The sequence below is a fragment of the Myotis lucifugus genome, unplaced genomic scaffold (genome assembly GCF_000147115.1).
Source record: "Myotis lucifugus unplaced genomic scaffold, Myoluc2.0 scaffold_88, whole genome shotgun sequence".
Classification (NCBI taxonomy): domain Eukaryota; kingdom Metazoa; phylum Chordata; class Mammalia; order Chiroptera; family Vespertilionidae; genus Myotis; species Myotis lucifugus.
The window spans coordinates 315,017-326,492 of record NW_005871136.1 but is presented as its reverse complement, the minus strand read 5'-3'; the positions used below and the strand labels follow the sequence as shown (position 1 = coordinate 326,492).

At 39.2% G+C, this 11,476-nt stretch overlaps 1 protein-coding gene across 1 annotated transcript in view; it reads right to left on the bottom strand.

Moving 5' to 3' along the window:
• The window catches only part of TANGO6 (transport and golgi organization 6 homolog), a 140,502-nt gene that overhangs the window by 77,956 nt on the left and 51,070 nt on the right, over positions 1-11,476 (bottom strand). The window contains exons 13-14 of the mRNA XM_006091147.3: positions 8,096-8,611; positions 5,850-5,907 (exon numbers count right to left, since the gene is read on the bottom strand). Coding sequence (XP_006091209.1) covers positions 5,850-5,907; positions 8,096-8,611 — 574 coding nt within the window. The remainder of the gene's footprint in view (positions 1-5,849; positions 5,908-8,095; positions 8,612-11,476) is intronic.

Genomic DNA, 11,476 nt, shown 5'->3' with positions numbered 1-11,476 from the left:
ATGCATATAAGCATAACCAATGGACGCAAGACACTGGGTGTGTGTGGTTGAGGGCATGTGCCGGGGGGTAGGGGAGGTTGGGGGAAGGTCAATGGGAAAAAAAGGAGACATATGTACTACTATTTGCAATACTTTAAACAATAAAATTTAAACAAAAAATTCAAAACTATGTTTCTACTTTCAGTTATTTTATTTTTTCTATTTCATAGGAGCCAAGCTTTATTGAGAATGCTCTGTGCCACATTAGGTAGACAACAGCACTGCCCATTCCAACAGTATCATTCTGTAGACATTCCCAACCCATGGGGTTATTCTTTCTGTTTTTGTTTTTTTAAATTATTTCATACTAGAGGCCCAGTGCACGAAATTCATGCAAGGGTAGGGTCCTTAGGCCTGGCCAGCGATCAGGGCCGATCAGGTTTCCTGCCTCCTAGCTTCCTCTCTTCCTGCTTCCCTCGCTCCCTCTGCGCCCTGCCGTTGCTGCTGGTCGCCTTCCATGTTCTGCTCCATCCCCGGGTGGTCAGCACACATCATAACAAATAATCGAACTCCCGGTCTCTCAGTCGAACTCCTGAGGGGACACTTTGCATATTAGCCATATATATATATATATATATTAGATTCAGGCATGCAGAATAGAGGTTAGACCAGCCGTGGGCAAACTAAGACCGCGGGCCGGATCCGGCCCATTTGAAATGAATAAAACTAAAAAAAAAAAAAGACTGTACCCTTTTATGTAATGATGTTTACTTTGAATTTATATTAGTTCACACAAACACTCCATCCATGCTTTTGTTCCGGGCCCTCTGGTCCAGTTTAAGAACCCATTGTGGCCCTCGAGTCAAAAAGTTTGCCCCACCCCTGGGTTAGACAATGATTACTTCGAAATTACACCAAAAGTGCAAGCAATAAATGAGAATGTTGATAAGGTGGACTTCATTAAAAGTAAAAAGTTGCCCTAGCTGGTTTGGCTCAGCGGATAAAGCATCGGCCTGCGGACTCAAGGGTCCCAGGTTCGATTCCGGTCAAGGGCATGTACCTTGGTTGCAGGCACATCCCCAGTGGGGAGTGTGCAGGAGGCAGCTGATCGATGTTTCTCTCTCATCGATGTTTCTAACTCTCTATCCCTCTCCCTTCCTCTCTGTAAAAAATCAATAAAATATATTTAAAAAAAAAGTAAAAAGTTCTGTGCTTTAAAATATCAACACTAGTGAGAGAAAAGACAACACACAGAATGGCAAAAAAATATTTGCAACTTCTACACTTGATAAAACACCTGTTTCATAAGGAACTCTTTTTTTTTAATATATATATTTTTATTGATTTCAGAGAGGAAGGGAGAGGGAGAGAGAGTTAGAAACATCAATGATGAGAGAGAGTCATTGATCCGCTGCCTCCCTGCACGCCCCCACACTGGAGATCAAGCCCGCAACTGGGCCATGTGCCCTTGACTGGAATCGAACCTGGGACCCTTCAGTCTGCAGGCTGGTGCTCTATCCACTGAGCCAAACCAGCTAGGGTGGAACTCTTAATAGTAAAAAGACAAATAACCCAATTTAAAAATGGGCAAATAATCTAAAAAGACATTTCTTCAAAGAAAAAATACAAAGGACATATTCTCATAAAAAGATGCTCAATTAGAGAAATGCAAATCAAAATCATAATGAGATACCAACTCCCACCCACTGAGAAGGGAATTAAAAACACAGACAATAACAAGTATTGGCCAGGATGTAGAGAAACTGGAACCTTAACACACTGCTGATGGGAAAGTAAAATGGTGCAGCAACTTTGGAAAACGGTTTGGCAGTTCCTCAAAAGGAAAAACATAGAGTTACTATATGACCCAGCAATTCCAACTGTAGGTATATACCCAGGAGAAATGAAAACATGTCCACACAGTAACTTGTACATTCAAAATAACCAAAAGTGAAAATAACTCAAATGAACATCAACTTATGTATAGATAAACAATCTATTAATAGATAAACAAGCTAGTTAATCAATTCAATGAATTATTTTTTAGCCTCAAATAGTGATGAAGTGCCAACCCACGCTACAACATGAATGGACCTCAAAAACATTAATGTTAAGTAAGAGTAGCCAGACACAAAAGATCACACATTGTATGATTCAATTTATATGAAATGTCCAGAATAGGCAAACCCATAGAAACAAAAAGTAGATTAGTGGTTGTAGGGTGAGTAGGAAATACTAGAGACTGATAATGGGTACCAGGTTTCTTTTTGAGATGATGAAAAGATTCTAAAATTAGGTAGTGGTGATAGTTGCACAACTTTCTAAATATACTAAGAACCATTGACCTGCACATTTTAAATTGGTGAATTTTAGGTATGTAGATTGTATCTCCCATAAGAAGTTTTAGAAATGGGGATAATGTCTACTTCCCATAACTACTTCAAGCATTTGCTGAGATAGCATGTCTGAGAGGCATCTGCTCCATGCTCACTCGTTAATTAGGTGGTACAGAAACCAGGTTAGGACATAAAAGAAATCTTCCCATGTCAAGGACATAAATGGAGATGATAAACTTCACAGGGCTGCATTCCAAATTTCAGTGCCAGATCCAATTAGATGGTCCTTCAAGGGATAGAATTATTTCAGTTAATGGTTTCCCAACTTACTTTATTTGAGGTAGAAATCTGAGAATGAGATAGGGAGTTCAGTCTCTGACAAGTTAAGAGTTGTAATCCTGCCCAGTTGAAACGCTGTAAAAACAATTTCACCTTGTGTCTACCTTCCCCCCTTCGGGCCCTTTCCCTTTCCTTTCCTTGGCTCTTTTGTCAGAAATGGAAACTCTTCTCTGAAAGGAAGAGGTGGAAGAGTTAGTGCGACTTGTTTGGGCAGGTCAAGATGTCTATTCTCCTCACTACACACACTGGCTTCCTTCCACCTTCATGCTTGGCTCAGAGCCTAAGGGTTTTGTGTTTTTTTCTTTCTTTCTTTTTCAATGAGCCTGGTAGTTTTACCCAGAGATCCTTTTGACACCGATGGGGATCACTTGGATCCCTGAAATGCAGCTGTCTCTGGTGTTGCTTTCAAAATGTCCTTTAAATAACTGAAAGTAACTGAGAAGACACATAGCAGATCCACACTATGATAAATAACCTGGTTATAATATCTTATTTAAGAATACCACTTATTTACTCATCACATTAATTACTAAACACCTATTTAAAACTGAAATGTGAAAATGCCCAAAACATGGAATATAAATTATGGGACTCTCAAGGACATATTTTAACTCCAATTTTTGAAAATAGGACTTGTACTTTTTAGCTTTTATACTTCCTTGTCATTTAAAATTTTTTTAAATAATAAGAACATATTAACTTCTCTGGCTGGGTGGCTCAGTTGGTTAGAGCATCATCCTATACACCAAAAAGTTTCAGGTTCGATTCCCATTCAGGGCACAAATCTAGGTTGCAGGTTTGATCCCTCGTTGGGGCACCTACAGGAGTCAACCAATTGATGTTTCTCTTACATCAATGTTTCTCTCTCTATCTCTTTCTCTCTTTTTAAAAACTCAATTAAAAAACAGTATCAAAATATCCTCAGGTGAGGATTAAAAAATAATATATTAACTTGTGTAATAATAATAATGATAAAACAATGAACAAAAGAATATATAAGGAGTCTAAAAGGGGGAGACACTTAATGGTAATAGTCTAAGATTAAGTCTTCCATTTATAAACTCTGGCTTGTAACTGAAACTCAGCTACTTGGTATATAATTCTCTGCCTGCAGAAGCTGCTGAGTACCTGGGGGCAACTGCCATGAGAACTAAACCAACCATCACTTTCTTATGAGGGCTAAAAGGAGATGTAGACAATCTTCCATAAAATTAAAATTTAACTCACACATAAGAAATTCCTACATCAGGCATCAATAAATATCTGTTGAGTGATCTTATTTACTTCTCCTCTAATCTATGCCTAGACTGCAAAGTGGTAAGAAATTACAAAAATAAAAATAAAAAAAAATCCAAAGATAAAACAAGAAAGAAATACAAAATATCAATAAATTAAGCAAAAGGTACATTGTAACTTTCACATGGAGACATTTAGGCAGCCTAGAAAAGGAAAATATTAAACACACACACACACACACACACACACACACACACACTCCCCCAAACTAATGCTACTGGAACCACAGCCAAGAGCTCCTAATACTGCAGGACATTTACAAGTGGGCTGGTCTTGTCTGACTGGAAGTCCAGAATGGCTTGGCTCCTGGAGTGCTTTAGGCCTGGGCAAAGGACATTGGCAACACAGGTGGGAAAATTCAGTTCTTTCCTTTCTTAATGGGAAATTCACCTAAGGCCTTGGCCTATAAGTGTATGTTACAAACACCAAAAACATCAATTAATTCAAACTTGCCCATCGAGGGGTGCTGAGAACAGAAATTACACCTCTACCTCCCATGTTCTTCATCACCAAATTAGCTACTAACTGATTAGCACACCAATTAAAATTACTAAATACAAACACAAAACCAACAGTTGTGATTTTTATAGCAGACCCTCGGGGCTAATGAGCTCAGCGGGTTAATCAGCTAAGAAGTTTATTCCAAACAGCAAGTTGCCACATTAGAATGACACAAGGAGGCTTCCCAAAACCCAGCCCTAAAAAAAAAAAATCAATGAGAAACATCTTCACATCTTTACAGTATTACAATTTCTCAGGAAAAGTACAAGATGACTTTTTTCTGAGCCTTACTCATTATAGGCATTTTAATTATAGGCACTTCATTGATTTATTTAATTCCGATAAGTACCATGATTGTCATGTGGCTTCCTGAGCTCTATCGGGCCTCCAGACTTATCTCAGTTCCTGGACTCTTGGGCTTCTCAGCTGCAGGTAATGATTTTCTCTCTTGAAACCTTCTACTCTTTCAGTTTCTGCTCTCACCTAGTTATCCTTTACCTCTTTGGGTGATCATTTTGCTTTTTAACCTAGTCACAACAACTCACTGTTCAAATATCCTATATAATAAAAGGCTAATATGCAAATTGTCCCCTTGACAGGGAGTTCTAATGGGAATTCAACCAGGAGTTCGACCAGGGTGTGGGGCTGGCTAGCCAACCGCCCACAGCTCCTCCCACCAGCTGGCCTGATCAGGGCAGGCTGGCCGGATCCCACTGGTGCATGAATTCGTGCACCGGGCCTCTAGTTTTTGTATATAATAGGTGCACAATAAATGTTTGCTGAATAAAGAGTAAATCCCAAGGCCTTCATCACTGTATAATTTCCCCTCTGTACCCTTTCTTAAGCTTCAACTTCTAGCTCTGTAGAGAGCCAATTATACTCAAATTATACCACGAAATAAGTAGCCAATAAGGATCCGTATATGCCTTTGTGCTCACAGAGAACTTTGCCTTTTGCAGATAAACAGAACACAGCATTACTGGCTTCAATTTTTCACCCCTTCCTGCATCCATGCCCTTTGCCCTGTGATTTAGCAGTTTATCCCACTAAAGGGACAGAGAATATTTCTCTACCCTTTAACTTTTGGATTGGACCACATAACTTGCCTTAGTCAACAGAATGAGGCAGAAGCAACAGGATTCTAGTTCCAAGCTTAGGCCTGAAGAGGCCTCTCAAGTCTATTCTTGCTCTCTTATACTTCTGCTCTCTGACCCTCTCTTACATCATGGGAACATGCCCTGCTAGGCCACCTGTCCAGGGACAATCAGGAACATGTTTAGCAGAGCCACAGAATGATCAGCAGCCTTGTGGCTCCATGACTTTAGAGATTTTGTGCAAATATACATGACAGACTCTTTGGTCCACAGATTCAGAGTTCTTAAATGAGGACTAACTTACCCTGGATAGCAGACAGATATACAAAGGCATCTTCATGCTCCAAGTTCTCCAAGAATATCTGGAACCACAAAATACAGCAGTGATATGACTCACAAAGAGCAGCTTCAAACGAATAAATGCTATGCTTCTTATTTGTCTTATAGCTAGACATTGGTCTGACTTTTAAAGTCTTGTGGAGAAAACACTATACAAGTTTAAAGTCCCGTTTTTATAAAAATTAAGAAAGGGCAATGATTAAGAGAAGTAGTCAAGCATACACTAGGAGTAGGCCTGGAAACCAGAATCTGGGGGAGCAGTCCTCACCATTTTTCCCATCACAGCCCATGGTGGACAACGTTCTCAATATGACATGACAGACTACAGGCCATGACACACAAAAGGCCAGGTTTGGAGTTATGTCCAGTTGATGGCACATTTGCTGTAATTTGATCCTTTTTTCTTACACTCAGAAAACATATGGAAATACAAGTGAAAGACAGAAACATTATTATTGGAATGACTTTAAATCTGTTCTAATTTATGTTTTAAAATCTTTTCCAAATTTCAGCACTTCAATTGACATTAGTAACAAATGACTCTCAACACATCTTACAATTTAGGAACACATCAGGGCGTGTCAGCTGCTATGGGTACTGCTTATCCAGAAGACATGACAGTGACATGTTGGGTTTAGGCCCTAACGTGAGGGCAAGAGAAAGACAGTGGCCATGTGCCCATGTGCCTCCTGCTTGGTGTCTAGGGGAAGACTGGGGTGCCTGTTCCATGTGTAGTGATGCATCCCTGTACCAGCGATTCTTGATATCAACTGATGCTGCTGGTCTCCGCATGTGCAGCATGTTAGGGAAAGCCTAAGATTAGTTCATTTGGGAAGATGGCCAGGTTGGAAGGGGTGGGGATTATGTATGAAGTAAAGGAAGCTTAATCCAAGGTAATGGCCATGGGAATAAAGAGGAAAAGATTGATTTGAAAGGTTTCTTGGAAAAAGAACTGACGGGACCTTGATGACCTATTATGTACAGCAGATGAAGATTAAATGAATTTTTAAAAATCTCAAAGATGTTCACTGAATTCACCATCTAAATAGGGGTATGAAGGGATTTTTTTTTTATGATTACTCAAAGAAGATATAAAATTTAACATTTTCAGCAATATTTTAATGACAACAGATCCTTGGCACATTTCCATTCCTCGCTTTTCTCATCTATAAAGTGGGGGATAATACCAATATTGCAATTGTTGTGAGGACTACAGACAATGTCGGAAAGGTATAGGGCCTGTCTCAATAAATAGCAATTATTATTATACTGTTGATTCTAATACTTCATTGGCTAAAAATAAATGGTTTCAATCAGAATTACAATTCTTACACTAATGGCTTAACCATATGGAAGAGATAATAACAACAGCTAACCTTTATTTGATGCTCATTAAGTGCCTGTCACTATGATTAGTGCTTTACATGGACGATTTTATTTTAAATCTTTCAACATAAAGTGGACCCTCACTTTAACAATTTAGAAATTGAGGCTCAGAAAGTTTAAGTGACTTGTCCAAGAAAATGATCTAGAATTTGGTCAGTAGTCTCTAGATCAGTGGTCTTCAACCGGTGGTCCGCGGACCACTGGTGGTCCGTGAGGTCCGAAAGGTTGGCGACCGCTGCTCTAGATCATTTGCTCTTAACTCATACTGAGGTCAGGATAATTTCCACAAACAGAAAAGATCCCCAGCTAAGCATATATGTTCTCCCACATAAATCTATGATGTAAAGAACAACGTGTGTGTTTTTTCACTGTGATGGAGGGAGTAGAGGGGAGCAGACCCAGTTCTAATGCCCCTTTAAAAGGGGCCAAGAGAAAACAGGTGGTTTATCTGGCTGGTCACAGTGTCTATTTACCAGAAAGGTACTTTCCCATCTCTGGGAATTTGCTCATGCTGTTCCAGCCCCTCTTCTTTCACCTGCTCAGACTTTACTAGTTTGTTAAGGCCATATTAAGAGATACTTCCTCCAGATTTCAACTCTCTCCTTTTCCTGACTGTCCACGGTATTTCTTGCCTGTAAAAATTCCGGTACTCTGTTCATGTTCAATTTAGCCTTGTGTGGTTATCTGGGTCTCTCCTGTGTCTAAGTCTTGCCTCCTCAGACAATTACAAGTTCCCTGCAAGTAATCCAGGACAGGACTTGATACACAGTAAGACACTGGGAAGCTGCCCCACCCGTGTGTGTTTCTGTAGGATGCTCTCCTCACCTTGAGAAGCTTCTCTTGCACCTCAAGGACTCTTGCTTCCCTCCGTTCTATCCAGCGAGAAAGAGTCCGTAGGGCAGCAGCCCGTGTTGGAATTTGAGGGTCATAAGCAGATAAAAGAACTTCCTGGAGCTGTTCTGTGGTTATGCTTCCAGATTTCTGGTTTGCAGTAGTGCTGGACTCACTGACCTCCTGAGGAATGAGCGGAGCACTAGACTTCAGGCCAGTTTGATTGGGTTTCTCGTGGCTTTGCTGTTGTTCGAGGTGGCTGTGCGACACATCAGTGTATCTTTCATGACTGGTTTGTTGCTGCTCTTCTATTTTCCCTTCTGGGTCCTTTTTGTTCAGGGTACTCTGGGCAGCCACACTGACAGCCTCGGTAGAAAAGGCTCCATGGGTAGAGATGGTGATGCGGAGATCAGCAGCGAGTTCTTGGATGACAGGGTCCGGGTGTGTGATGGAGACCTTCTCCAACAGAGGCAGCAATTGCTTCAGGACAGCAAAATCACTTGAATTCAACTACAAAATGAAATGAAAAATGGCAAATGTTAACATGACTTGAACATAAGGCAACACATCCTGAGTGAAAGGGGTGGGGAGAAAATCTGGTTGCTGGTGTAATCAGCAAGTAGCCTGAGTCTGGCACTAACAGCCACTGTGGAGTAATTACAACAAAAAACATTTATTGAATACTTACCATGTATATAGGTCCTTTTCTAAGTTAACAAATACATCAGCAATGCAGACTATTGCTCTTAATTTTTACAATCTGATGAGCATAACATGGCATCTTATAGTTTTAATTTGCATTAGCCAAACTAATAGTGCTGCTAAACATCCTTCCATGTTTATTGACCGTCGCATTTCTTTTTCTGTTAAGAGCCTGTTTACATCCTTTGTACCCACTTACCCCTTAAACTGTTTATCTCTACAGCTATTCTTACCAAATTAGATTTTTTTAATCCTCACCCAAGGATATTTTTCCATTGATTTTTAGAAAGAGTGAAAGAAAGAGGGAAAGACAGAGAGAAATATCAATGTGAGAGAAATACATTGACTGGTTGCCTCCTGCATGAGCCCCAAACAGGGCCTGGACCAGGGAGGAACCTGCAACTGAGGTACGTGTCCTTGACTGGAATCGAATCCAGGACCCTCTATCCATTGAGCCAAACTGGCTAGGGCCCAAGTCAGATTTTAATACCCAAATATATGATAAAATTATTTTCCAGATTAATGTATTTTTTACTTTCATTATATTTTTAATGTACCTTCTGCCATAAAAGATGAGTTCCTATTAGCAAAGTACTTAGTGCCTGACACACAGTAAGTACTATGTAAATGTTTTAAAAATAAATACGATAAACAAAACACACATTCATATCCCTATGATCTAATTACAATGATTATCTACATTTTGTTTTTTTAGTAAATTTATTGGGGTGACATTGGTCAACATGATCACACAGGTTTCAGGTGAGGTTTTAAACAGGAGGAAACTGAAGCACAGTACAGTTAAGTAACATGTCCAAGGCCACATGGTAAGATGTGAACTCAACAAGTCTGGCTTGAACAAATGGTCTCACTTGAACAAATGTTCTTAACTAAATGATCTAAAGAGGCTAGGGAGCATACAGTGGCACCACAGGTCGGAAAGGAATGGGACAATAATTGGCTAAAGGGAATTTCTGCTAGAAATTAGGAGTGAAAATTACATAAGATTTTATTTTTTCCAGAAGCTTTGTTCTAATAATTTCATAGTCCTCACTAGGGAAGGTACATGTGCAGTCAGTGTAGAAAACAAGAATCAGTTGTAATCTTTTTCTGTTTGAAAATACTGGGGAAATTATCATATGAGGCTTCATGAGGCCCTGATGATTTGAAAACCTTGCAGTTTCTTGTTTTTGTTTTTTTTGTTAACCCTCATGAAGGATATTTTATCCACTGATTTTTTTTTAGAGATAGTGGAAGGGATGGGGAGAGACACAGAGACATCAATGTGAGACAGACATCGATCAGTTGCCTCCCATACGTGCATGACCCAGGCTGGGAATCAAGCCTGCAACCAAGGTATGTGCTCTTGCCTGGACTCAAACCAGGACCCTTCAGTCTGTGGGATGATGCTCTACCCACTGAACCAAACCGGCTAGGGCAAAATATTGCAATTCTTAAACCCTTTTTAGAATAAGGCAGGATATTTATTACTTATTCATTCATTTGTTTCATTATCCAACAAACAACCAATTAATCAACTAACTGTTTTTGCAGGACCTATATAATGTTCTCATTTTATACTATAAGTCCACAAATTGTTACTGCTCACTTTTCCCACCACTTTCCTCCAAATTAAGTGAAAACTTGAGGCACATGACAGGTGTGAGCTGTAGAATTCAGCACACACTCGCGTCGGAAGTCTTTGTTTAAACAATTAGAAACTAATGCAAATTTGGCATAAAGTGGAATTTCTAGTTCTGCAACATGTCAGATTATCTTCATGTATAAAACAACTGACCATTTTTGTGTTACTGTATCTTAAGGAAGAGAACATGTGTGTCTAGAGTAAAGGTATATGTTACCTAAGAAAAGGGTCAATTTTATCAGGAATCTATGTGGAACTGAACGACATTTTAGAATAATTTTGCTAGTGCTATCATTATGCCAAACGTCATTCAGCACCTCTGTAGTATCATGGATCTTTGTGTGTGTTTTTTCTTTATGCATCTGAAATGGGAATATCTACAGTACACGGACTCTTTTTCATTTCTATTATATATAATTTCTTTAAAAAAATATATACAATACAAAACAAATAGACCTACGGAAAAGAGAGAGAACCCAGAAATAGACCTACATAAATATAGTGAACTGATCTTTGACAAAGAAGCAAAGGCAATACAATGAAGAAAAGACAGGCTTTTCAACAAATGGTGATGGAATAATTGGACATTCATGTGCGGAAAAGAAAAAAAAAGAATTTAGACACAGACCTTACACCTTTACAAAAATTAACTCAAAATGGATCATAGACTGTAAAATGCAAAACTATAAAGTTCCTACAATATAACATGGGAGAAAAATCGTTATGATCTTGGGTATGGAGATGACTTTTTTCTATTAAATATCAAAGAAAAGGAACCCAAGAAAGAAATAATTGATCAGCAGGACTTCATTAAAATTAAAAACTTCTGTTCTTACATCATAATTAAAATGCCAAGAGCAAAAGACAAAGAGAGAATCTTAAAAGCAGCAAGAGAAAGAAAGTCAGTTACCTACAAGGGAGTACCCATACGACTGTCAGCTGATTTCTCAACAGAAACTTTGCAGGCCAGAAGGGAATGGCAAGAAATATTCAAAGTACTGAATACCAAGAACCTACAACCAAGATTA